At 38.8% G+C, this 24,312-nt stretch overlaps 3 protein-coding genes across 6 annotated transcripts in view; 1 reads left to right on the plus strand and 2 right to left on the minus strand.

Annotated features, from left to right (window-relative positions):
- Window positions 1–14,303, minus strand: part of LOC119494006 — a 32,720-nt gene extending 18,417 nt beyond the window's left edge. For 2 of the 3 annotated variants that reach the window (XM_037779600.1, XM_037779599.1), the window contains exon 1: window positions 14,250–14,271. In XM_037779600.1, coding sequence (XP_037635528.1) covers window positions 14,250–14,252 — 3 coding nt within the window. In that variant the 5' untranslated portion in view covers window positions 14,253–14,271. Of the gene's footprint in view, window positions 1–14,249 lie in introns of all 3 variants that reach the window. The other variant, XM_037779602.1, reaches the window with a different exon arrangement.
- On the plus strand, window positions 1,078–9,803 carry LOC119494012. The gene is made up of 8 exons (XM_037779613.1): window positions 1,078–1,440; window positions 3,002–3,271; window positions 4,055–4,357; window positions 6,377–6,679; window positions 6,915–7,066; window positions 7,170–7,268; window positions 7,389–7,433; window positions 8,211–9,803. The coding sequence occupies exons 1-8, from the start codon at window positions 1,395–1,397 to the stop codon at window positions 8,367–8,369; spliced, it is 1,377 nt and encodes a 458-aa protein (XP_037635541.1). The 5' UTR covers window positions 1,078–1,394; the 3' UTR covers window positions 8,370–9,803.
- A 3,006-nt stretch (window positions 14,304–17,309) lies between the features above and the next one.
- si:dkey-74k8.3 (transmembrane protein 109) lies at window positions 17,310–23,335 on the minus strand. 2 transcript variants are annotated; one of them, XM_037779646.1, is made up of 4 exons: window positions 22,326–23,335; window positions 20,045–20,104; window positions 18,327–18,429; window positions 17,310–18,022 (listed from the first exon to the last, which is right to left on the minus strand). In XM_037779646.1, the coding sequence occupies exons 1-4, from the start codon at window positions 22,557–22,559 to the stop codon at window positions 17,667–17,669; spliced, it is 753 nt and encodes a 250-aa protein (XP_037635574.1). In that variant the 5' UTR covers window positions 22,560–23,335; the 3' UTR covers window positions 17,310–17,666. The 2 variants fall into 2 exon arrangements, with proteins under 2 accessions (XP_037635574.1, XP_037635575.1); XM_037779647.1 differs by lacking the exon at window positions 20,045–20,104 and having other exon boundaries at window positions 22,326–23,331.
- Window positions 23,336–24,312: the final 977 nt, after the last annotated feature.

A 24,312-nucleotide genomic window follows, 5' to 3' on the forward strand; every position in this document is an offset into this window, starting at 1 on the left:
TCTGAGTTACAACTAATAAAGTCCTATAAAAACTTCCATAGGTGTAAAGGGTCAGTAAAATGGGACCCAGCTGGAGAGAGTTTAAGTGTAACATCTGAATGCCACATAAAAGCATTCTGTAAAGAGCAGAAATCATTAGTTATGATTGATGAAAGGGGTATTGAGTGGAAAAAAAAATCTGAGATTTCAAGGATAAAGTCATAACTTTACAAGAAAAAAAGTCGTAATATTACGAGGATAAAGTCATAACTTTACGAGAAAAAAAGTCCTAATATTGAGAGAAGAAAGTCATAACTTTACAAGAAAAATAGTTGTAATATTACGAAAATAGTCATAACTTTCCCAGAAAAAAAGTCGTAATCTAATGAGAATAAAGTCATAAATTTACCAGAAAAAGGTCGTAATATTACAAGAATAAAGTCATAACTTTACGAGAAAAAAAGTCGTAATATTACGAGAATAAAGTCACAATATTACAAGAAAAAAGTCGTAATATTACGAGAATAAAGTCATAACTTACCAGAAAAAAGTTGTAATTTAATGAGAATAAGGACATAACTTTACCAGCAAAAAGTCGTAATATTTCAAGAATAAAGTCACAATATTACAAGAAAAAAGTCGTAATATTACGAGAATAAAGTCAGAACTTTACAAGAGAAAAAGTCGTAATATTACGAGAATAAAGTCAGAACTTTACGAGAAAAAAAGTCGTAATATTACGAGAATAAAGTCAGAACTTTACAGAGAAAAAAGTCGTAATATTACGAGAATAAAGTCAGAACTTTACAAGAGAAAAAAGTCGTAATATTACGAGAATAAAGTCAGAACTTTACGAGAAAAAAAGTCGTAATATTACGAGAATAAAGTCAGAACTTTACAAGAGAAAAAGTCGTACTATTACGAGAATAAAGTGCAAATCGCCCTGTATTTTTGTGGATGTGACTTTACATAACACAAATACAAAAATACGTTTGGAGATAGTGAAATATTTGCAGATCATGGTACACATTTGTGGAATGTCTTCTGTGGGTTACAACTAATAAAGTCCAATAAAAACTTCCATATACACCACGCATGCCCACTGGGCTTGGTGGCTTGCCATGCAGCAGTCTGCAGCCATGCTGGCACCTCTCAGTTATTTCCGACAGTACGTAAACGCATCATGAGAGCCTGCATAGAAACGCCCTGTTGGGTAGAACCAGAGCCCAGAGACGGAGCTCTGCAACCCGGCAGCAGATAGGACTCATAATAACAAGGATATAAACATAGTGCGGACTCGGAATATGTGCATTGTGCAACCCCTGTCTCAATACTGTGAATATATCTTAGTTTTAGTAATTAGTTTAAGTCTTTATTAACTATAAACCGGTGGAAGACGGTTCACACAGGACCAGATGATGATAGTGTTGTTGTTGTTGCTGGGTGCCTTTGTCTGTAAAGGTGAGTAAATGTTAAAATACATATTAATAATATTACTATTAAGACTCAGCAGTAAGTTAAGTAATAGTATGTCTTACACTTGTACTCTACTACATTATATAGTTAGTTATATAATATACAAAACTGCATTATTAGAGATAAAAATGTACTTAAAAATAATGTGCTACAATATTGTATTGTATATATTGTAATGTGTTAATGATATATTTGTAACTTGTCCTGCAACACTAATAAGTAACCCCCTAAAATCTTCAATTATTATTATTATTATTATTATTATTATTATTATTATTATTATGTTTTCTGTTATTATTTTTTTATTGTATTGTATTTAGATTATAATTTATGCCCACAAGTTATGTCAACTTTTAAGTCCATAATTTAACATTTACTACCGAACACATTTAACTAAAAGCACCTTTGTACTTTTTTACTTCATTATATAGTTAGTTATATAATATGGAAAACTGCATTATCAGAGATAAAAATGTAATAAAAAATAATGTGCTACAATATTGTATTGTATATATTGTAATGTGTTAATGATATATTTGTAACTTGTCCTGCAACACTAATAAGTAACCCCCTAAAATCTTCAATTATTATTATTATTATTATTATTATTATTATTATTATTATTGTATTGTATGTTGATAATGATTTGTGCACTCAAGTTATGTCATATTTTAGGTCCATAATTTAACACTTACTACCCAATACATTTAGCTAAAAGTACCTTTATACTTAAATTTTTAATGCAGGACTTTTACTTGTAACAGAGTACTTTTACATTGTGGTATTTCTACTTTTACTTAAATATTAGATCTGAATACGAATTATAATAAGCATCCATAGTAGTGTAAACGTATAGCCTAGTCCAGGGGTCGGCAACCTTTACTTTATCATTGTGATGAAGGTAACACAGTTTATAGTCTAAGTATATAGTATATAAGTCTAATGCAGTGAGGGCCAAAGAGACAATGAACTACGGAGTATTAGGGCCACATTGAGGGGAAAAATATCTGAGACTTACAGAATAAAGTCATAACTTAACGAGAAAAAAAGTCGTAATATTACGGGAATAAAGTCATAACTTTACTAGAGAAAAAAAAAATGACACGCAAAATTACTACTTTATAATATTATGACTTTATTCTCATATTATGGCTTTTTTTTCTCGTAAACTTCTGACCCTGGCCCTAATATTGCGACGTACCATAGACCTACAACAATGATAAATAAAAATGAAAATGTAAACAAAAAACTGTTATTCAGTTCCATTTTAAAAAATCCACAGGGAGCCACTGGAGAGGAGCTAAAGAGCCGCATGTGGCTCCGGAGCTGCAGGTTGCTGACTCTTGGCCTAGTACATACAATATTATTTTACTGTGATATACTATATGTCCAGGTTTATTACTTACTCACAAAGGTTGCCAAATTAATTGACATTATAATGTAAATTTAAATCATGTTAAAATATATCAAAAATCATTAAGAAAAATGGTGAAAAAAGATGTCTGGTACATTCATACGGTTTCTGTTGTACTTTCTCTCACTATAGGCTTCTCAGATGACAGTTACAAGGAGGAGGAGTACGGGGGCAAATATCACGTCCACCGGCGCAGAAAGGTCGTTCTCATCGAGTTCATCCCCAAGGACAGCTCGAATGTGACGATCTTGTGGAAAGAGGGCGACAAAATCTCAGCGGACAGAAAGCTCATAGTGACGGGCTACCTTTCGTTGCTTGATTTAACTCAGAAAAACAGCGGTCGCTACGTAATGAGAGACAAATACGGGAATGAGGTGTCCACGCACACACTTAGAGTAAAAGGTGAAGATCCTTCTTAGTTCTCAATTTAATTTAATTTCCTATCCTAGCACTTCTTTTTTGTCAAGACACTGTGGATGTCACACTCTTTCTTTTGGTCATTTGGTTTTAAGAATTTAAGTGTAATATTATATTGACTATAAGTTGGTTTGGGTTAGAATAGGTCGCCCGCTCCTCATTTGCATGAATTTGAGGTCTAGGCTACTTTATGCAAATCAAGGGCGTCTGATGCGACTCGCAGTTTTAAACTAAGCCTTGTCGATCCCAAGTACAGACAGATTCAGCAACTGCGTGGCGTATTTCTCGCATAAAATGTTTTCAGAAACACGTTTCGGTGAACTATTTTCGTGAAATAAGAGAAGAAAGTTTCCGGTTTGAAAGCTGGGAGCAGCAGCCCACGGACGGAAAGCCTTTGTCCAATCAGGTGCCGACTGCCTTGTGTCTAGTGGCAGCCCATCAAGCGTCCAACGCTGGGAAGCGAGACGATCCCTCACAATAAAAAACGCCCCCGTAGACACGTATCATCAGACCTGCTCTATATGAAAAGTGTCATGAGATAACTTAAAATGTACTTGACTTGAAAGGGGTTTCGACCTTCTCATCTAACTCTCCGTAATAAAGCAAATAACCAAATTTCCCAAAATGTTGTATTATTCCTTTAAGTTGATCGCAGCCGCCATGTGAGAGACTTGCACCAGAAACCAAGACTATACGGGAGGAGTGTTTGACACTGTAAAGATTTTGGGATATCACTTTGATATATTCTCTCTCTTGTCTGTCTTCCAGCGTCCACAAACACCTTTTACCGGAGACGTGGTGGACGCCTCAGCTTCTCTTTTGATCTGGAACCAAACTCCTGCAACATTTACTTCTTCCCAGAGAGAGTCCATCGGTCGAGGGTGTTGAAGAATGAGATAGTTCGTGGAGGCAGGCTGCAGAAGGGTTTGGATGAACTCGACTGCGTGGGGTTTCATCTGTTAAAGCCATGTGAGATTTCAAACGAGTACCTCCAGATGTCGTGCAAGGGACGCTATGAGATCAGAGATCAGGACAACAACACAGCCTTAGTGGTGTCACTGCAAATGGAGCGTAAGTAACCTCTGCGTTTTTTTTAATAAGTGTCAGATGACTTTAAGTATATACTTCAGAATCAACTTGTTAACTTACTTATAAATATCTTTCTAACCTCAAGCGTTTGTAGATTTATCCTTCGCAGAGGACGGCGGCTGTGGTCAGATTTGGATTCACCCTGTTACAGTCAAAAAGCATCAGGAAGTTGTTAGAAATGACTCCTGCAGCACAATCTGCCTCTCTGCTGGTCATCCAGATGCTCACTCACCAACCAATCTGACAAACCGGCTTCCGCTTCGGCTTTTGGTCTAAAATCATTGTAGTTTACTGATTGGCTCCCAGATGCATCACTCAAAGTAGGGCTGCACAATTAATCGAATATTACGAGCACGATTTTTGGACATGATTGACTGCGATATTGACGTTTAAAATGCTCCGCTCATAGAAACTCCGCTGCATATCAAATCAAGCGCTTCCTAGTCTACCAGCCAGCCACCAGGGTGGCGATCCAGATGTTTTGGCTTAGTTTTTAAGAAGCCTTTAGGCTGCTGCTGCGTGTGAACCCTACAGCGACATGACGACTCCCCAAAAGTGAAGCCTGAAAAACTTTCCTTAATGTTGCGGCTTCAGTCCAGACTAGAAGAATAATATACTGTATATAACTCCATTTGCCTGGGCAAAAAGAAAATGCACTAAAATCATATGAAGAACCAAACTTAATATTAAAGGCAGGGTTGACGATGTTCTCCAGTCTACACTATTTGTTATATTGGTTGAAATGGTCTTTACACCTCGACAGCGATCCATCACTGATGAGCTCTGAAAAAGGACCGGAACAGAGCCGTCATCTGTAGCTGCTTTAATCCTGTAAAAACGTCTACCAATCACTGCCTCGCGGTCCGCTTGGAAAGAACCAATCAGATGCCTCCCTGCCTCCCTGCTCGTACTCTACCGTTGGCGTGCACCAGCCTGAACTCAAAGTGCGTCGCCGCCGCACGTTTCCTGAAGAATGGAAGAGAAAACTCAGCCCTGCAGCAGCACTGCTGCAGTTACTTGTCATGAGGTAGCGTTGTTGAGTTGAGGTCCTCTCTCCGCTCTGTGTCTGTGAAGTAGTTACGATGCAGCGGTGCTCGTGTGTGTGTGTGTGTGTGTGTGTGTGTGTGGTTTAGACGGAGCTCCTGAGAGGATGCTAAATGATGCTAGCTTTCCAACATCGTCGACCCTACCTTTAAGTCTTATTTTGATGCAAAGACTAACATAATTAATTAGCCGGAATATAAAATGTGAAAATGAATTTTTATTCATAATTAATTTGTATTAATATTTTGCTTCTAGGAGAGGCTCTGTGAATAAGGACCTTAGCAGGAATGTAGCACAACATGGAAGTGAAAGTATTGCTCTATTTATTTAAATGTGAAAGGGCAATACAAATATTTTTTCCCTAAAATCATATAATAATAATCATGATAAATAATCGTGATTATCCATTTTGGCCATAATCGTGCAGCCCCAACTCAAACAGGGGTTTTTCTTAAGTAAATGGATCAATGGAAGACGTGTTTGTATGTTGCCATATTTTGGAAATGCTTTGGAACGTGAGCAGATGGACAAAAAACGTCCAAATCATCATTGAGATCCATTATAACCGACAGGAATTTAAAGGACCACATTTTGGGAAATTTGGTTATTCGCTTTCTTGCTGAGAGTTAGATGAAAAGATTGATAACACACACACACATATATATATATATATATATATATATATATATATATATATTCATATAAGATGAAGATACAGGGGAAATTTAACTTAATTTAGCGCAAAAACTGGAAACAAAAACAGTCTTCTCCCCTAACTCTCAGCAAGAAAGCGAATAAACAGTTTTCCCATAATGTTGTATTATTCCTTTAAGCTGATCACAGCTGCCATGTGATGTGAAAGACTAAACTAGAAACTCTACACTAAGAACCAAGACTGTACAGGAGGAGTGTTTGGTACTAAGAAGATTTGGGGTCTTAACGCGTCCTGTCTTCCAGGAATCGAATGGAACTTTGAACGGAAATCTGGTGAACGCTTCAACCTCACTTCTGATCTGAAGCCAGACTCCTGCAACATTCACTTCTTCCCTGAAAACGACAATCAGCCGGGAGATATGTCGATCGACATAGTTCGTGAAGGCAGGCTGCAGTGGGATTTGGATGACTATGACTGCACAGGGTTTAATCTGTTACACCCATGTGGGATTGAAAATGAGGCCCTCCAGATGGCATGCAACGGACGCTATGAGATCACAGATCATAACGGCGACGTGGCTGTGGTGTTGTCACTGGAAATGAAGCGTAAGTAACCTGTGTGTGTCACATGACTATGTCACCATGTCATATTGTCATTATCTACTTCCTGTTGACATCTCTTTCTATGTCCAAGACAGTAGTACAAATCAAATGCTCACATTTGAGAGGAATCAAAGCAGCAAATATATAAAAACATTCCTGCTAAATTACACGATTTATCAAAAATTGTTTGCGATTTTTTTTTCTGCCCATGGACTAACTGATCGACTCACTGTTTCAGCGATACCTTTTGAGCCGTCTCATATCGGTATTGGTTTTGGTGTTTTCCTCACCTCACTTTTCTGCTATTGCGTGAGGCGCTGCTGCTGCGGAAAGAGCTCCTCCGAAGAGGAGACGGCTGCTGCTGCCGAACCTGATGTGCATTACCATGAGGTGAGGCTACGTTACACGTGTATGTGTACAATACTCCATAGTTACAAGTCCTGCTGTTGACATCATAATGACCCATCGTGTTTCTGTTTAATTCAAACTGCAGTATGACCATGAGCCTGTTGGACCGAGGTCAGACCAACTCACGGAGCCCTATGAGACACACTACCCCGCTCAGCCTTCTTATACTCCGACTGTCCCGCTGGTTAGTGTGTGTCGCGTTTCATAGAGAGACCTTCTCCTCTCTTGTTGGCACAACACTAGAGCTCTGTTTATGTTTTCCCATCTCCACCACTAACATGTTATGTGTTGCTTCACTCTGCAGATACACGAGCATCCTACAGTGGATGTGCCGCCACCTTATTCAGAGGTAGAGAAATGCTTGATACATAAAAGTGCAATTGTAATTTTCAACATCTATTTACGAACCAAAATTGTCTAGTCGGTGTTTCTCCAAATGAAATATGCCCTGAGGAGTTTCGGGTGTGTTTGTGTGTTTGAGGTCTTATAATTATGTCGGGTTCATTTATTTCCTCAAAACACATTTACATACGACTTTTTGGTAACACTTCATTTTACAGAGGTGATAATTAGCAAGTAACCTATTTAAAATGTCTTTGAAATTATTGTCAAATTACCCCAACGTTTACCTCAAAATGTAACAAAAATTAGTACAACACTATTCAATAATTATATTCCGCTAGTTCCCATAAGAAATAAGAAATAGCTGGTAATTTATTTAAAGGTCCCATACCGTGCTCATTTTCAGGTTCATACTTGTATTTTGTGTTTCTACTAGAACATGTTTACATGCTGTAATGTTAAAAAAAACAACTTTATTTTCCTCATGCTGTCTGTCTGAATATACCTGTAGTTACCCTCTGTCTGAAACGCTCCGTTTTAGTGCATTTCAATGGAATTGCGTTGCTAGGCAACAGCTTGGGTCCATGTTTACTTCCTGTCAGCTGATGTTATTTACATACACTGCAACAGGAAATAAACTGGGACACATTTAGAATGTTTACGTTTCAAATTGTGTAATAGACTGTATTTTAGACTTCATTCAGACAGCTTTGCATCAGTATGAGTGAGTATTTGTGATACTCTGATACATCGTGACATGTCTCGTCTTTGTCTCTCTCTTCAGGTTTCAGCTTCGGCAGACGCTCCGACTGTCCCCGTCCACCACTCTGACCCCGGGCCGCAGTTTGAACTGAAGGGCGTGACCTTTCCCTCCGCTCCCCCGCTCTATTCAGACTCAGAGCACTGTGCTGTTTATACCTCAGACAAACTCAACTTCCTCTGAGAGCCTTGATTTTTGAAAAGGTACACTCAAACTGAGTAAACTCATTTATTAGTGTGGCGTTAAAGGAATAGTTTGACAATTTGGGAAGTATGCCTATTCACCAGTGGCTTCCTGGAGTCTCTCCACTGGTTCCAGCCTAGAAAATAGTCTGGCACATAAAATCTAATTACCGTTTTTACACTTGTTTTTATGGCTTAAAAAAAAGAACAAGATACAACATGTTAATAATTGATCTTTAGAGTAGCAAATTTAGCCAAGCTTTCCCCCTGTTCCTAGTGTTTATGCTAAGCTAAGCTGTAGCTGGTGGCTGTAGCTGGTGGCATCGCTCCTCTCGTCTAACTGTCGGCAAGAAATAAATAAACTCGTTTGTAAAAAAATGTTTGAAGGAAAGAGTAAAGCCAGTATTTTGTATCTGAGTCAGTGGCATTTATGTTATTTTTACAGAGCAGAGCTTGAACCACTAGATCAAAACCATAGGTGAAAAGCATGTTATCTAAATTGTGAGTGCCTGCATTATTTACTATAACTTTCTACCTCATGAGTCTCACTTTAAAGGGCTCATCAGTTTCTCATTAGTACGGAGTGAATAGCTTCCTCATTCCTGCTGTTCTGTCAGGGACGCACATCGTTTAATGCAGACCAGCTTGACTGTGAACATTTTCAGGGAAGACACAAACGTAAAGTCGCCTAATCTCTGCAAAGCTCTCTGTATTTAAAAAGTGGTAAAGAAGTCCACATCGTACTTGAGTTATTTGCACATTTACTTGGCATTTTGCTGCGTGGAACTCTCTCTCTCGCTCGTAGCTCTTTAAGAACACGTCATATTGATGCATGCCTTGTACAGTTTATTGTCGATTATGAATTAGAATTAACTTCAAATGAGCTGTAGATCTTTACTCATATTATTGATATATATACACTGTATTTCATTTGCTCAGACACACATATCTAAATGTGCTAAAGTTACATTATAGTAAATAATAAAAGTATCACAAGCACCGGTTGCCTTTTCCTTGAACATATTTTCAACGGCATAAAAACAGCTCTGCACTGCACTTATGTCAACGTTGTACCAGAAGTGCATTACTATAAAAGTATAACTTAGTATAAATCAATACATTTATGACTTTTACAAACAATAATACTTGACTATAGCTGCAATGTGCTTATTTCTGCATGTCTCCATTTTATCCGTCTCTCTCACATAACGCACTAAACACGACTTTAGAGCCATATTTGGAACTTTTAATAATTGTTTTAATTTGAATTGTGCGTTTTTGAACATTTTGTAATGCATGTTATAGTTTATAATAATATGTAAATATGGTTTTGTTTAAGCACTGCTTTTTGAGAATGTGATATGTTGTAGAACACGTATGTCTAAACAAGTAATTATCTTGTGTTTGTGTCGGTTGCATTAAATACCAAACTATATGGTTTGTATTTGTATTTTTTTCTTCCCATACTTCACTTGTAGTTCTGTGACACCCCGTCACTGCCAGCAACAAGCATCACCCACCCAACATGTCCCCCACACGGCCACAAGCTCATCCAAGCGTATGAATTCCTTTTCCCACCACACCAACTGGTTCACAGAGGAAACTCAACCGAGCAGAAGTCAGAACACGACAGAGCCCTTTGTGTGTCGCAAAGACGAACTACAGAGACGTAAATCTGTTTGTATACGAGACAATAAACAACTCTTTTGTAGACACATTTACCCTCAGTCGTCCTGAAAATTTCCTTAAGTTTACCACATCCTTGTGCTTTAAAGCTGAAGTAGGCAGATTGGAGCAAATATTAAAAAAAGTTATTTTTATAAAACGGTCGCTATATCGTGACAGTAGAACATAAAACAGTTACCCCGTAAAAAATCATGTTCCTCTGTGTCCTCCGGTGCTCCTAACGGCATCTGCAAGATTTCACAGACCGGAGGAGAACAAGCAGTAAGAGCTGATCTGAGGTCTGCTGTCCAGCTGCCGTCTATGAGAGCCGGCTGTCAATCACTCTGAACTGCGACCAAACGGTCAAACTAGGCAGCGCTGATCAAATATGAATCAATATTATGTTACGTTAATGACTATTTCTCTCCTCAGATGTTTTCAGAATCATCTTGTAGTGCACAGTTTAGCTTGAAAATGAGAACGTTTGTGCCGCCGCCGCCATTGTAGAAATCTGGGGAAGGAACGCCAAGTTCTGGTCACATGACCGGAGCACAGCCAATAGGAACGCTGTCTCAATGAAATGACCTGTGATTGGTCAAAGTCTTCCGTCACAGGCTAGATTTTCTAAAGCCTGTAAACAGAGCCATGAGGAGGAGCAGAAGTCTAGTTATCTCTCAGAACACTTGAATTACAATATGATGAAAGGTTATTATGGAATTTATGGAAAACAATGAATGTATGCAATTTCTTTAATGTTTTGAAGTGAAATTATTGTCATACTCTCGCGTGGTCTCTTTTTTATTATTATCTACTAATTTATTTATTTTTATTGTGTTTTTCTTATTTTATGTTGGTTTTGTTTCATTTCTGTTGTCCTTTTATGTTTGTCACAGGTCTTTGTTTATGTTTTCGATATGCTTCTTTTGTATGTAAATGATTTTGATGTTTTCTGCTGTAACTATGTATACTGTAATTTTGAAATAAAAAAAAATAAAAAAAAGAAGCTAACGAAGCTAAAGCTACTTTCCTCCTAAATCAGTGGTCTCAAACTCAGTTTACCTGGGGGCCGCTGGAGGCAGAGTCTGGGTGAGGCTGGGCCGCATCAGGTATTCCACAAAAAAAGCTTTGTTAAAAAAAAAACAATCTTCTCAAACGTCATTATTAACAGTTCTTTAACTTGAATGGGTTCTTCTGAACATGAATGGAACATTGAAGAACATGAACGGTTCTTCTGAACATGAACGGTTCTTCTGAACATGAACGGTTCTTCTGAACATGAACGGAACATTGAAGAACATGAACGGTTCTTCTGAACATGAATGGAACATTGAAGAACATGAACGGTTCTTCTGAACATGAACGGTTCTTCTGAACATGAATGGAACATTGAAGAACATGAACGGTTCTTCTGAACATGAATGGAACATTGAAGAACATGAACGGTTCTTCTGAACATGAACGGTTCTTCTGAACATGAATGGAACATTGAAGAACATGAACGGTTCTTCTGAACATGAACGGTTCTTCTGAACATGAACGGTTCTTCTGAACATGAATGGAACATTGAAGAACATGAACGGTTCTTCTGAACATGAACGGAACATTGAAGAACATGAACGGTTCTTCTGAACATGAACGGTTCTTCTGAACATGAATGGAACATTGAAGAACATGAACGGTTCTTCTGAACATGAACGGAACATTGAAGAACATGAACGGTTCTTCTGAACATGAATGGAACATTGAAGAACATGAACGGTTCTTCTGAACATGAACGGTTCTTCTGAACATGAACGGTTCTTCTGAACATGAATGGAACATTGAAGAACATGAACGGTTCTTCTGAACATGAACGGTTCTTCTGAACATGAACGGTTCTTCTGAACATGAATGGTTCTTCTGAACATGAATGGAACATTGAAGAACATGAACGGTTCTTCTGAACATGAACGGAACATTGAAGAACATGAACGGTTCTTCTGAACATGAACGGTTCTTCTGAACATGAATGGAACATTGAAGAACATGAACGGTTCTTCTGAACATGAACGGAACATTGAAGAACATGAACGGTTCTTCTGAACATGAATGGAACATTGAAGAACATGAACGGTTCTTCTGAACATGAACGGTTCTTCTGAACATGAATGGAACATTGAAGAACATGAACGGTTCTTCTGAACATGGCCTATTGCGTCTCCCACTTTTCCTGAAATTGTCTGTGCTCGTCACCAGCCTTTCTCTTCACTGCAGGCTTTGAAAAAGACATGATATATATTCATTCCACTTGGTGTCACTCCGCAATAAAGTTGTGCCTGCTGTGTTTGTGTTGCTCTGCAGTTACACCACCAAACCGCTAGTTGGCGGCGTCTCTATGAGTTTCTTCTTCTTCTTGTACTACAAACAGAAACTGAGCGCAGTTGGAGCTAATAACTGTTGAACCACAGAACTTTTACTGACATTACTGCAACGCCGAGAAGAGAACATATGTCTGAGTGGATCTGTGTGAACAAACATTGAACAGATGGAGGCAGAGAGAAGTAGAACTTGGTCCTGGCCGCTCAGCATCGCTGAGAGACTGGACCAATCACAGCTGTTGCGGTCTGCGTCGCCGCGACGTGTAGTTCCATGTCTGGAGAGGTGGAGTCAGGCTACGGCGTCGATTCAACGCAGAAGTATAAATCAAGCTTTAATCAAGCTTATGCGATGTTACACGGGCCGCCATAGTTGTTGTGAAATGTTTCTCTGCTTGCATCAAGCCCGGCCGATTGCCCGCCCCCGGGAGCCACATACCCCGCTGTGATTGGCCCGCCCCCGGGAGCCACATACCCCGCTGTGATTGGCCCGCCCCCGGGAGCCACATACCCCGCTGTGATTGGCCCGCCCCCGGGAGCCACATACCCCGCTGTGATTGGCCCGCCCCCGGGAGCCACATACCCCGCTGTGATTGGCCCGCCCCCGGGAGCCACTATACCCCGCTGTGATTGGCCCGCCCCCGGGAGCCACATACCCCGCTGTGATTGGCCCGCCCCCGGGAGCCATATACCCCGCTGTGATTGGCCCGCCCCCGGGAGCCATATACCCCGCTGTGATTGGCCCGCCCCCGGGAGCCATATACCCCGCTGTGATTGGCCCGCCCCCGGGAGCCATATACCCCGCTGTGATTGGCCCGCCCCCGGGAGCCATATACCCCGCTGTGATTGGCCCGCCCCCGGGAGCCATATACCCCGCTGTGATTGGTAGGTTCGTTCAGCTCGGGCTCGCGCAACAAAGGGACCTTCCACGGCAAACTGCCATTCACATAAAACTCGCAGGCCGAGGGCGCGTGGTTAGCTCAGTTGGTAGAGCAGGCGCCCATGTAACAAGGCTTGGTCCTGACCGCGGCGGCCCGGGTTCGAATCCGGCCTGTGGCCCTTTCCGCATCCACTCTCTCTCTCCCCCCTTTCCAAGACTCTATCCACTGTCCTGTCAATAAAAATGAAAAAATGCCCCCAAAAAAATAAACTTTATAAAAAAAAAAAAAAAAAAAAACTTTGCGGGCCGCACTAACATTAAACTTTCATATCAAGGTGGGGGCCACAAAATATCGTCTTGCGGGCCGCAATTGGCCCGCGGGCCGCGAGTTTGAGACCCCTGTCCTAAATGAATGTTGTTTCACTTTTGGTTAGTAGAAGAAAGTTTAACTGCACTACAGTGAAGTCAGAGTAAATCGTATCGTTATTCTGTCAGCGACGCATTAAAACTGAAATAAAAATAAATAAATAAATAAATAAATAAAAGTCTAGTTATCTCTCAGAACACTTGAATTACAATATGCTGAAAGGTTATTATAGAATTTTTGCCCAATGATGCCAAAAATATATACTGCCTACTGCCACTTTAATGCCTTAATGCACGTGCTGCAACATGCATTAAGATATATTTATGAATAGAAACTAAATATAAGCTAAAACCTATAACCCCAATTACGAGAAAAGAAAAAAACAAACCAGAAAATGATTTAAGATGAATCTTCACTTCACTTCTACTGATCCATACTGTTCTCTTCAGGTAAGGAACATGTGCTTCACTCACCTGAGATTCAAACACTAATAACTCCACAGAATCTGTCTCACACACCTTCACAGCTGAGATTCTTATAAAACAACTTCTTATTAGTGTTGGCAGTTAGAAATAGTCATCATTTTAGGGTTATTTAGTGTGTGATGTTTCATACCATGAATGTTTAGGAAAGGTCCTCCAGCCATGTTGCCATGTTGCCATGTTGCCAGATCAGACATTTTCCAGCCAAATTCATAACCCAGCCAGAAACCCATAAAACCATTTTTGAGTAATAGAAAACACATTATATATATTGAATGTACATACTTGACTTTGAATTATATATATATATATATACAAAGATATATATATATATATTTTTTTTTTTTTAGATAAGTGAAATACATGAAATGTCATGTCTCTCTTTCTTTGAAATTCTGACTAAACATTTCTTAGTATAATTTAATTATTCATATTGTTAGTCTGTCTGTATGTGTATATATGTATATATATCTATATGTAAAATTCAATAACAATATTGTTTAAAAAAAATAAATAACCAAGGATGAAATGTTAGTTAATAGGAAATAGGCTATCACAATCGATGATTGAATACAACTCATGTCAATCAAATAAATCTCAAATTAAATGAGTCAATAATATGAGTGAGTGGACACAACAATCACTGAATCTGTGTTTTCGACCATAAAATGACAGCTTGTTTGGTAATATTGTTTGATATTTTTTAAACATGAACTAAAAACCCATCTATTTAGTCTGGCTTCTATGTATAGTTTTATAATTTTATAATTTTATGGTTTTATTGTTTGTACTCATAACCCAGCCAGAAACCCATAAAACCATTTTTGCGCAATAGAAAACACATCATAAGCACACAAAGCTTCATATCTGCATCAAATAACCAAAGATAAAATGTTAGATAAATAAGAAATAGGCTATCACAGTTGTAAACCCACAAAGAGTGTAGTCAGATAACCACAAATTCCCATTCCATAATGTCAATGATGGTAATGTCAATATAATATTTCTCAAATTAAATGAGTCAATAACAAAGTTAACTGAATCTGTGTTTGGTAATATTGTTTGACATTTTTTAAACATAAACTAAAAACCCATCTATTTAGTCTGGCTTTTATGTAGAGTTTTATAATTTTATGGTTTTTTTTTCTAAATTTATTTTATTTATCATCGTCATTATAGTGTTTATTTTAATCTATTTTTAATCAACATTTTATTGCTGATCATTATTAACTCTTTTATTCTATTTTATTTTATTAAAATGTTATTATTGTAATGCAATCTGCTTATTTAGTGTAGTTTCATAATTTGCATTTATTTATTTATTTTTATTGTTATTTTTATTTCCTTGTATTTTATTTATCTGTTATTATGTTAAATACCCATCTTTTATTTCTTATTCAATAAACTTTTATATTGGTTGTTTTGGTGTGCATTAAATCCATTTTTAACATTCTACATTTTTGTCAATCGTCTGTATTTTGTCCAAACAATATTTGTTTGGCAATGATTTCAGTATTTTAGTTACAAAATTAACGCACAAGTATTTTTACTTTATAATATTTTTGATCTTTTTTATATTGAATGTACATACTTGACTTTGAATAATTTTTTTGTTATGTTATTTACATTGTTATTGATTTAATTTGTTATTATCTAAGTTTTACTTGATCATATTTCATTATTATAATAAAACTACTCCATTTGGAGTCAAAAAATAAAATAAAAATAATAATATTAATCAAAGCAGATTTAAAGTCAAAGGCTCCATTTACATAAACATCTTCAGCGTGATCTTCTCAGTAGTTTATTTTTTACAATAAGATTATCATCAAATAATCATTTTGTAAATGCATTTAGGTCTAGAGTCAGATGATCATCGCTCTCCGTCTTCGTGATGATGCAGGGAAGTGGTGACACATTGAGTTAGTTTCACTGTGGTTTCATATCCGTCCCACTTAGTCGCTCCACCACAAAGCAAAGAGTAGGAGGAAAAGAGAGTTTTGCTGCTGCAGAGCGAGCTAGCAGGAGTGATAACTCTGAGGTCAGGTCGTTCCACTCGGCTGGAGGGCAGTGGGAGAGAAGACCGTCGGTGGGAACCCGGAGGATAAAAAAAAGAAGCTTCCAGCTGACTGAGCAGCAGGAAACCAACCAGGCACGGGGGACTTAAAGAGGCTGTGAACCGGCCTCAGGTCAGCCGGGGTCGAAGATATTTAATTAATTGTTGTGAGTTAAAACTGAGACAAGATCAAATTTGACTGCTTGATACTGGTTTATTCCAGTTTCCTGATAAAGATAATCTAGGTCCACTGGTCGGTCGACCACTTTGGTCCAGGTCAGGGGTCAGCGACCTTTACTATCAAAAGAGCCATTTGAGGCAAAAAAAAAAATCTGTCTGGAGCCGCAAAACATTTGAGCATTGTGATGAAGGTAACACAGTTTATAGTCTAAGTATATAGTATATAAGTCTAATGCAGTGAGGACCAAAGAGACATTGTACTACGGAATATTAGGGCCACATTGAGGGAAAAAAAATCTGAGATTTCCAGAATAAAGTCAGAATATTATGAGAAAAAAAGTCGTAGAATTCCGAGAATAAAGTTATTACTTTACGAGAAATAAAATCGTAATATTATGAGAATAAAAGTCGTAGAATTACGAGAATAAAGTCATAACTTTATGAGAAATAAAATCGTAATATTACGAGAATAAAGTCATAACTTTATGAGAAATAAAGAAAATAACACTTAAAATTACTACTTTGTAATATTATGACTTTATTCTCGAAATCTCAGATTTATTTTTTTCCTCAATGTGGCCCTAATACTCCGTCGTACCGTCGTACCATAGACCTACAACAATGATAAATAAAAATGAAAATGTAAACAAAAAAACAGTTATTCATTTCCATTTTTATAAGTCCACAGGGAGCCTCTGGAGAGGAGCTGAAGAGATGCAGGTTGCTGACCCCTGGTCCAACTATATGGATTGCCGTGACATTTAGTACAGATCAATGGAGCCCAGAGAATCAATCTTAATGACCTTTTCCTCCTGACTTTTTATCTGTCCTTCAGCTTCAGCTCTACTTGTGTTTAGTGCTGATTAGTGAACGTTAGTATTCTGGCACGCTAAACTAAGATGGTGAACGTGGTGGTAAACATTACCTGCTAAAAATGACGTTAGCATGGCTGCCTTGTTTTAATTAAAGACTTCTGTAAAACGCCTTTATTTTTATTCGTATGCAATTGTGAAAAATTACAATACAGAAAGAGGACAGTTTACGATCTGACTTATTCAACCCTCTGTGCACACTGGTTAGACTTCTACTACCTCTGTGTGTCTGTGATTAGTTATTACAGTATGTGGTTTCATTAGTTTGGCATTTTTCTCTCTCAAGGCAAACAAAGAACATTTCTGATTAAAAATCCCAGAGATTACTTTATTTCCCATAATAGCTCGACACACACATAAAGAAACCATCAACCTTAACCAACATTACCATCACCCATTTGTCCATCTTAACTCCTTCCCCCTCCTCCACCCTCTCCGGTCACTATTCCCCTTTCCTCTTCTCTACGGCCTTCAGCCGGCCCTCCAGGGAGCTCAGACGGCCGTCCACCGCACAAGTCTTTTCAGAGCAAGAAGTGAGCAGAGTCAACAGGACGCATCCCAGCACCAGGCCACCCAGCCGGACTGCCGTGATGTCTGCGGTGGCGTGCTTATCGGTCACAATCAGTCCAAAAAGCCAGAGCGCCAAGACGGTTCTCACCACCCAGAACACCCGCCTCACCACGCCGATCAGCAGACGGAGAAGGATGGTCAGCACCCAGTAGCCGATGAGGGCCACCAGACCCCACTGGGCGATGGCAGCCACGCCCTCTGGAGTGAAACGGGGCAACGTCTGTGCAACTGTGGAGGCAGGAAATCCAGGTAAGGCATATTTTTTTTATCAGGAATACAGTTAGCAACAGGAGTAAACATCCACACTTTAAAAAAAGGAGTGGCACACAAATTGCCTGAGGGAGAGGCACGTCTACATATTTTCACTTCAAACTTTCCTTGCCACAGATCTACTCTCTCTCACTCCAACCACAGCGAGCTGCACATGCAGGGAGGAAAAAGTGGAGCGTGCAGCAAGGCCGAAACACACACACACACACACACACACACACACACACACACACACACACAGGCCGCCCTGGTATATACCCACCATCGAATCCTGTGACCCTGAGGATCTCTGTAACGTAAACGGCGATGACGTTCAGGCCGCTGGCAGCTCCTTCAGCGAGGAATCGGATCACCATCTGCAAAAACTGTGGTGGTGGAGGGAGGGAGGGTGGAGACAAGTCTCACTTTGTTACTATATGAGATAAGAATGAAGAAAGGCAGCATTCTGATCATAATAGTAAATCATGCAGAGCAGAGATACAGATCAGTTTACAGAAACACAGCCTACCTACGTATTCTCATGGCTCCAACGCATTATTCTGGTGTAAGACTGATATTCACTTGTGCACAAACTTGATGATTACATCAATAGAGAACTCTTACAGACTGTAAGTGCTGCACCTTAAGATAGAAGAAGTTTTGTATTGTTGACTTGGACAAACAGCTGTGCATGCCAGTGCCCCTCTCTATTCCTGTACAGTCTCTTCAGCAGCTCACCACCCCCTCAAATACACAGTGTAGCCTCATCAGGCAAGGTCAAGGGACAAGTTATCTTATCTGCACCTGTTGCGCTACTCACTGGCACTATACGTACGTGAGGACTGTCCAGTATGTCAGAGCACGAGTCGAGCATCTGTCACTCCATGTCTCCATGTGTGGTTTTAAACTGAAAATCATGTCACCTGCTCTGTTTGGTATTATTAGGCTCAATTTCTCAAGCAATGACATCATGTTTTAGGCCTGATCAAAGCCTGCCTTTTTTTTTTTTTTTACAACTTTATTTATTTTTATTTTATTTATTTTTTTAATTGTATTTATTTATTTTTATTTGTGTTTATATGTGAATATTGTATGTGTTAAATTGTTTCATGTGTTAAGTGTGTTTCTAATTTTGTTATGTTATTCCAATTAAAAAAATAAAAAATAAAATAAAAAAGCCACAGACTTTTATTTATGTATATATATATAAATAAATTGTTCATTTTAAACCAAAAAGCTGAACATGCAAAATAGCATAGTGTCTTTCTGTGTGCTTCCAAGCAGACAATACTGTACTTGCTTGTATTTTACGTGATGCAATCTCTCATATTTATGCTTCAAAGCTGATTAACTTTTGCAGCAACATAATAAACATCCCAAAAACTTTTACAGGTGGATAAAAAAAAAAAAATCTGTAGGCAAAAGTCAGACAAAAGATCTGCAGCTCCCAGTAAATATAACAGAGCAACGTTATCTGATAATAACTCACAAACAAACACCTCGAAGAAATGTTGCTCGGTGACGTTACTGGGAGCTGTTAGTGTGGCATGCAGATCTTTTGTCTAACTTTTAACCTTGAGGATTCAATTTCACCACAGGATTATATTATGTTTTAAGTTCTCTCACTGGAAACAGAATCATGTAAAACCAAATTCACACGGGATAAGGCTCTATTTCAGTTCCAGGACACGTTAAAAATCTATTTCTAATCCAAGTAACATGTACACACCCTATACTTTGACATACTGAGTCAACCTACTTATCAGCTTGCCAGCATTTACACTACAATGACTACACTGTTACCTCTCATGCAAACAAGACTGAAACACACACATAAAGCCACAGCTTCACTATACAGTCATGCTCCTATACTCTCTGCACTATAACTATAAGGTTGACATGAGCCCAAACAGAGCCCCCCATGAGAGGGCTCTGTTTAAGGGATCCATGTCAGCCGGGCAGGCTAGTATAGATGGAGACACCCAGGAAGGTTGTTCTTACCATGGCCACTTTATAGACGTTCTCCTGACCAAGCAATGACTCAAGAAACAACACTGCACTCTGGGGAAAAGGGAGCCGAGTGGAAGCAGGGAGACAGAAAAAGTGTGTGCATGTGTGAGGAGGGGATGAATGGATATAAGGAGACGTGAGATGAGGGCAGAGAAGATGAGGGGATCAGGGGGGAGATTAACAAGTTGAGGGGCATTGGGGGGAGAGGAATGTGTGAGGAGATGGATGGAGATGGATGGAGATGGATGGAGAGAGAGATGACAGGGTTGGAGAGGAAAATTAGTACAGTATTGATCAAGAATAGTGACAGAGCAAACAGTCAAGTTAGACCAAACACCCAGTAAAGGTGAAGGGTGACGGAGATGGATGGAGAGAGAGATGACAGGGTTGGAGTGGAAAATTAGTACAGTATTGTATCAGGAATATAGTGACATTCATCACTCCTAGATTAACAGCACTGCAAACAGGCACGCAGAGCCGGGGCTTCTGTTGGAGGCAATGTGGAACCTCAACGGCTGATCATTTCCATATTTTTTGGGCATGCCCTAAAATACAACCATATTAGCAAGAGGTGGCAACTGAGATCCGTAAATGGGAATAAAGTTAAAGTACTCATTCATTACACTATACTTGGGAAAAATACCAGAAATTGTTTTACACAAAGATAAATATTTAATAAAGATTCTCTTGGAAAGTAGTAAGAAAGACTGATCCTCCAACATTAGACCAATGGCGGGGTATAATAAGTGAAGTATATTGTATGGAAAAAAAGCATTGAGTACTGGAAAAAATGGATTGTGTATTTAATTGAAGTGTGACATTGTATATTAAGATGTATTTACAAAAATGTACTGGGATCTGACATTGTAACACCCATGATTATGGACGTTTTTATTGGACTAGTTGTAACCCACAGAAGACATTCCACAAATGTGTACCATGATCTGCAAATATTTCACTATATACAAACATGTATTTTTGTATTTGTGTTGTGTAAAGTCATATCCACAAAAATACAGGGCGATTTGCAAATATGCATAACTTACTCTGTAAATACGTATTTTAAGGTTTACATGAAAAGTGATATCTACACATTTGTGCATCTATTTCTACACGTGGAATGATATTTGCGCATTTGCAGATCGCTTCCTATGGACTTATGGGCCACATGACATTTGGAACTTTCGTCCTGTTTGTTTACAGAATTTTGTCCGATTGGTACCGCAGCAGATCTGTAGATAATAGTTGTAATCCACAGAAGACAATTCACAAATATAAACAATGATCTACAAATATTTCACTATCCACAAACATGTATTTTTTGTATTTGTGTTGTGTAAAGTCACATCCACAAAAATAAAGGGCCCCCTTTATTTTTGTGGATGTTACTTTACACAACACAAATACATGCACATGCTTTTGTGGAATGTTTTCTCTAGGTTACAACTAATAAAGTCCAATAAAAACTTCCATAATAAATGCACAGGAGGCGATCTGAAAATGTGCAAATATGATTCCACATGTAGAAATGGATGCATAAATGCATCTATATCACTTCACATGTAAACCTATAACATTTTTATGTGGAATTAAAATATGTATTTACAGAGTAAGTTATGTGTATTTGCAAATCGCCCTTTATTTTTGTGGATGTGACTTAACACAACACAAATACAAAAATACATATTTGTGGGTAGTGAAATATTTGTAGATCATGGTAAATATTTGTGAATTGTCTTCTGTGGATTACAACTATTATCTACAGATCTGCTGCGGTACCAATCGGACAAAATTCTGTAAACAAACAGGAGGAAAGTTACAAATGTCATGTGGCCCATAAATGCACAGGAAGCGATCTGCAAATGCGAAATAGATGCACAAATGTGTAGATATCACTTTACATGTAAACCTTAAAATATGTATTTACAGAGTAAGTTATGCGTATTTGCAAATCGCCCTGTATTTTTGTGGATGTGACTTTACACAACACAAATACAAAAATACTTTTGTGGATAGTGAAATATTTGCAGATCATGGTACACATTTGTGGAATGTCTTCTGAATTACAACTAATAAAGTCCAATAAAAACTTCCATACATGATGAACTCATGTTCTTTGATCTCAAATAAAAAGTGTTAGTGTAGTGTTCAGAGCAAACAGTGAAGTTAGACCAAACACCCAGTAAAGAAAAAGAGTGGAGTGTATAAAGCCACTTCCTGGAGGAACAGAACACAGTATGAACCAGAGTGTGTGTGCAGCTCCTCTCTGTACCTCAGCAGCTGACCGGATCACACCGCTCCCCACCACGGACTCTGCATAATGCTGGATCTCCCTGCAGGTTCCCAGGACCAGGGTACGCAGAGTGACCGTCTGTGAGCTCTCCTCGGCCGGCTTGGCCTCCTCAGCTCCAGCTCCAGCTCCAGCCAGCAACATCACCATCATGGTGATGAGAAACCGAGCCATGGTGCATCCACCGCGCCCAGATCCAGACGCGTAAAAGGTCATAGTCGTGGATGGAGGGGTGAATTTGAGAATAATGGATATAAAAAAATAATGTGCAAAAAAAAAAAATGTATGTGCACGAGTTAAAAGCTGCAGCTCAGAGCAGGTTGAACAGCTCAATGAAATCAAAGACTTAAAAATGGCTTCTGTTGGAGAGACACAGAGTCTCTTAAAACAACATGCAGCTCACAATAGACAGGAAAACATGCAGAGAACCAGCACCAGCAGCTTCTACTAGAACATCAACTATATCAAGTGTCCAAATTAGATTAAATTAAAAAAAACACCTTAAGGAGTTAAAAATGATCTTGAGAATTTAATTATAAACTTTGGCAGCGTTGCAAATACCCAATTTAGGACAGCCAAGGACACTCCAGCAGCATTAACAGGAGCTATATCTGGTAGGAAACCGTTAAAGGCTTAACATCCAGGAGGAGATCCAGATAGTTCACCGTCAGCAGAAAATAATACAAAAAAAGATATAGAGCAGAAATGTGTCCTGGAGTTGTTTTTTCCTTTGCGCGTAAAAATAAAAAACCACGAGTCTCCTCTAAAGCTTCTTATTTCAGCTCTGAGCTCCTCACTACTTCACTGCTTTCCTTCTGTCTGTGTGAGCTTTGAATCAAACTGCCTCGATGGATTAGTATTTTGTTGCACAAGCTGCTTTTTCTCCCCGCATGGCGCTCCCTTCCTTCCAGCGTTTCCAACGACCGTTTCCAGTTCCAGTTAGTATGCAAACACGACTGTAGCTTCAGGGAGGAGGAGGAGGAGGAGGAGGAAGAGGAAGGAGCTCTGCACACGGATAAACAGAGATTTGCACACTGGGATTTGTGGTTTACTACTGCAGCTCAAATGCTGAGATTGTTCACAGAGTTTAATTAACATTTATTAAAGGTCCCATATTTTAAGAAGTGAGATTTTCATGTTTTTTATATTATAAAGCAGAATTAATCTGATTATTATTATTATTATTAATCTCCTATAGACCTCACATACACTGGAATATTACTGAAGGTTTCTAATAGAGTTCATCATTACATTGGTAATGGGTTTATAAGTTGTACAGTAATTAATGACTTCATTAATATTTAATAAATCCTTGAATTGTTTTCAGTCAGGTTTTAGAGCTCGTCATAGCAGAGTCCTTGTTCTATTATATAAACTTTACTCTACCCGATGAGATTAGACCGACTACATCTTAAAGGTCCCATATTGTAAAAAGTGAGATTTTCATGTATTTTATATTATAACGCAGGTTTAAGTGCTTTATAAATAATGTTAAACTATCAAAACGCTCAATACACGGAGGAATAAACACAGCCCGTATTCAGAAATTGCACGTTTGAAACAAGCCGTCTATCCATTTGTGATGTCACAAATATACAATATACACTCACCGGCCACTTTATTAGGTACACCCTGCCAGTACTGGGTGGTCTTCTGCTGCTGTAGCCCATCTGCTTCAAGGTTGGACGTGTTGTGCGTTCAGAGATGGTATTCTGCATACCCTGGTTGTAACGAGTGGTTATTTGAGTTACTGTTGCCTTTCTATCATCTCCAACCACTCTGCCCATTCTCCTCTGACCTCTGACATCAACAAGGCATTTCCGTCCACACAACTGCCGCTCACTGGATATGTTCTCTTGTTCGGACCATTCTCTGTAAACCCTAGAGATGGTTGTGCGTGAAAATCCCAGTAGATCAGCAGTTTAACACTCAGACCAGCCCGTCTGGCACCAACAACCATGCCACGTTC

The sequence above is a fragment of the Sebastes umbrosus genome, chromosome 9 (genome assembly GCF_015220745.1).
Source record: "Sebastes umbrosus isolate fSebUmb1 chromosome 9, fSebUmb1.pri, whole genome shotgun sequence".
Lineage (NCBI taxonomy): Eukaryota > Metazoa > Chordata > Actinopteri > Perciformes > Sebastidae > Sebastes > Sebastes umbrosus.

What these genes read in the sequence shown, in the direction of transcription:
- LOC119494012 (XM_037779613.1), top strand. Translation starts at nt 1,395, where the DNA reads ATGATGATAGTGTTGTTGTTGTTGCTGGGTGCCTTTGTCTGTAAAG. An exon ending in CTGATGTGCATTACCATGAG is followed by an intron (nt 7,067 to 7,169) that starts GTGAGGCTACGT and finishes TTCAAACTGCAG; the next exon opens with TATGACCATGAGCCTGTTGG. An exon ending in ATACTCCGACTGTCCCGCTG is followed by an intron (nt 7,269 to 7,388) that starts GTTAGTGTGTGT and finishes TTCACTCTGCAG; the next exon opens with ATACACGAGCATCCTACAGT.
- si:dkey-74k8.3 (XM_037779646.1), bottom strand. Translation starts at nt 22,559, where the DNA reads ATGACCTTTTACGCGTCTGGATCTGGGCGCGGTGGATGCACCATGGCT. An exon ending in TGATCCGGTCAGCTGCTGAG is followed by an intron (nt 20,105 to 22,325) that starts GTACAGAGAGGA and finishes CCTTTTCCCCAG; the next exon opens with AGTGCAGTGTTGTTTCTTGA. An exon ending in ACGTCTATAAAGTGGCCATG is followed by an intron (nt 18,430 to 20,044) that starts GTAAGAACAACC and finishes CCACCACCACAG; the next exon opens with TTTTTGCAGATGGTGATCCG.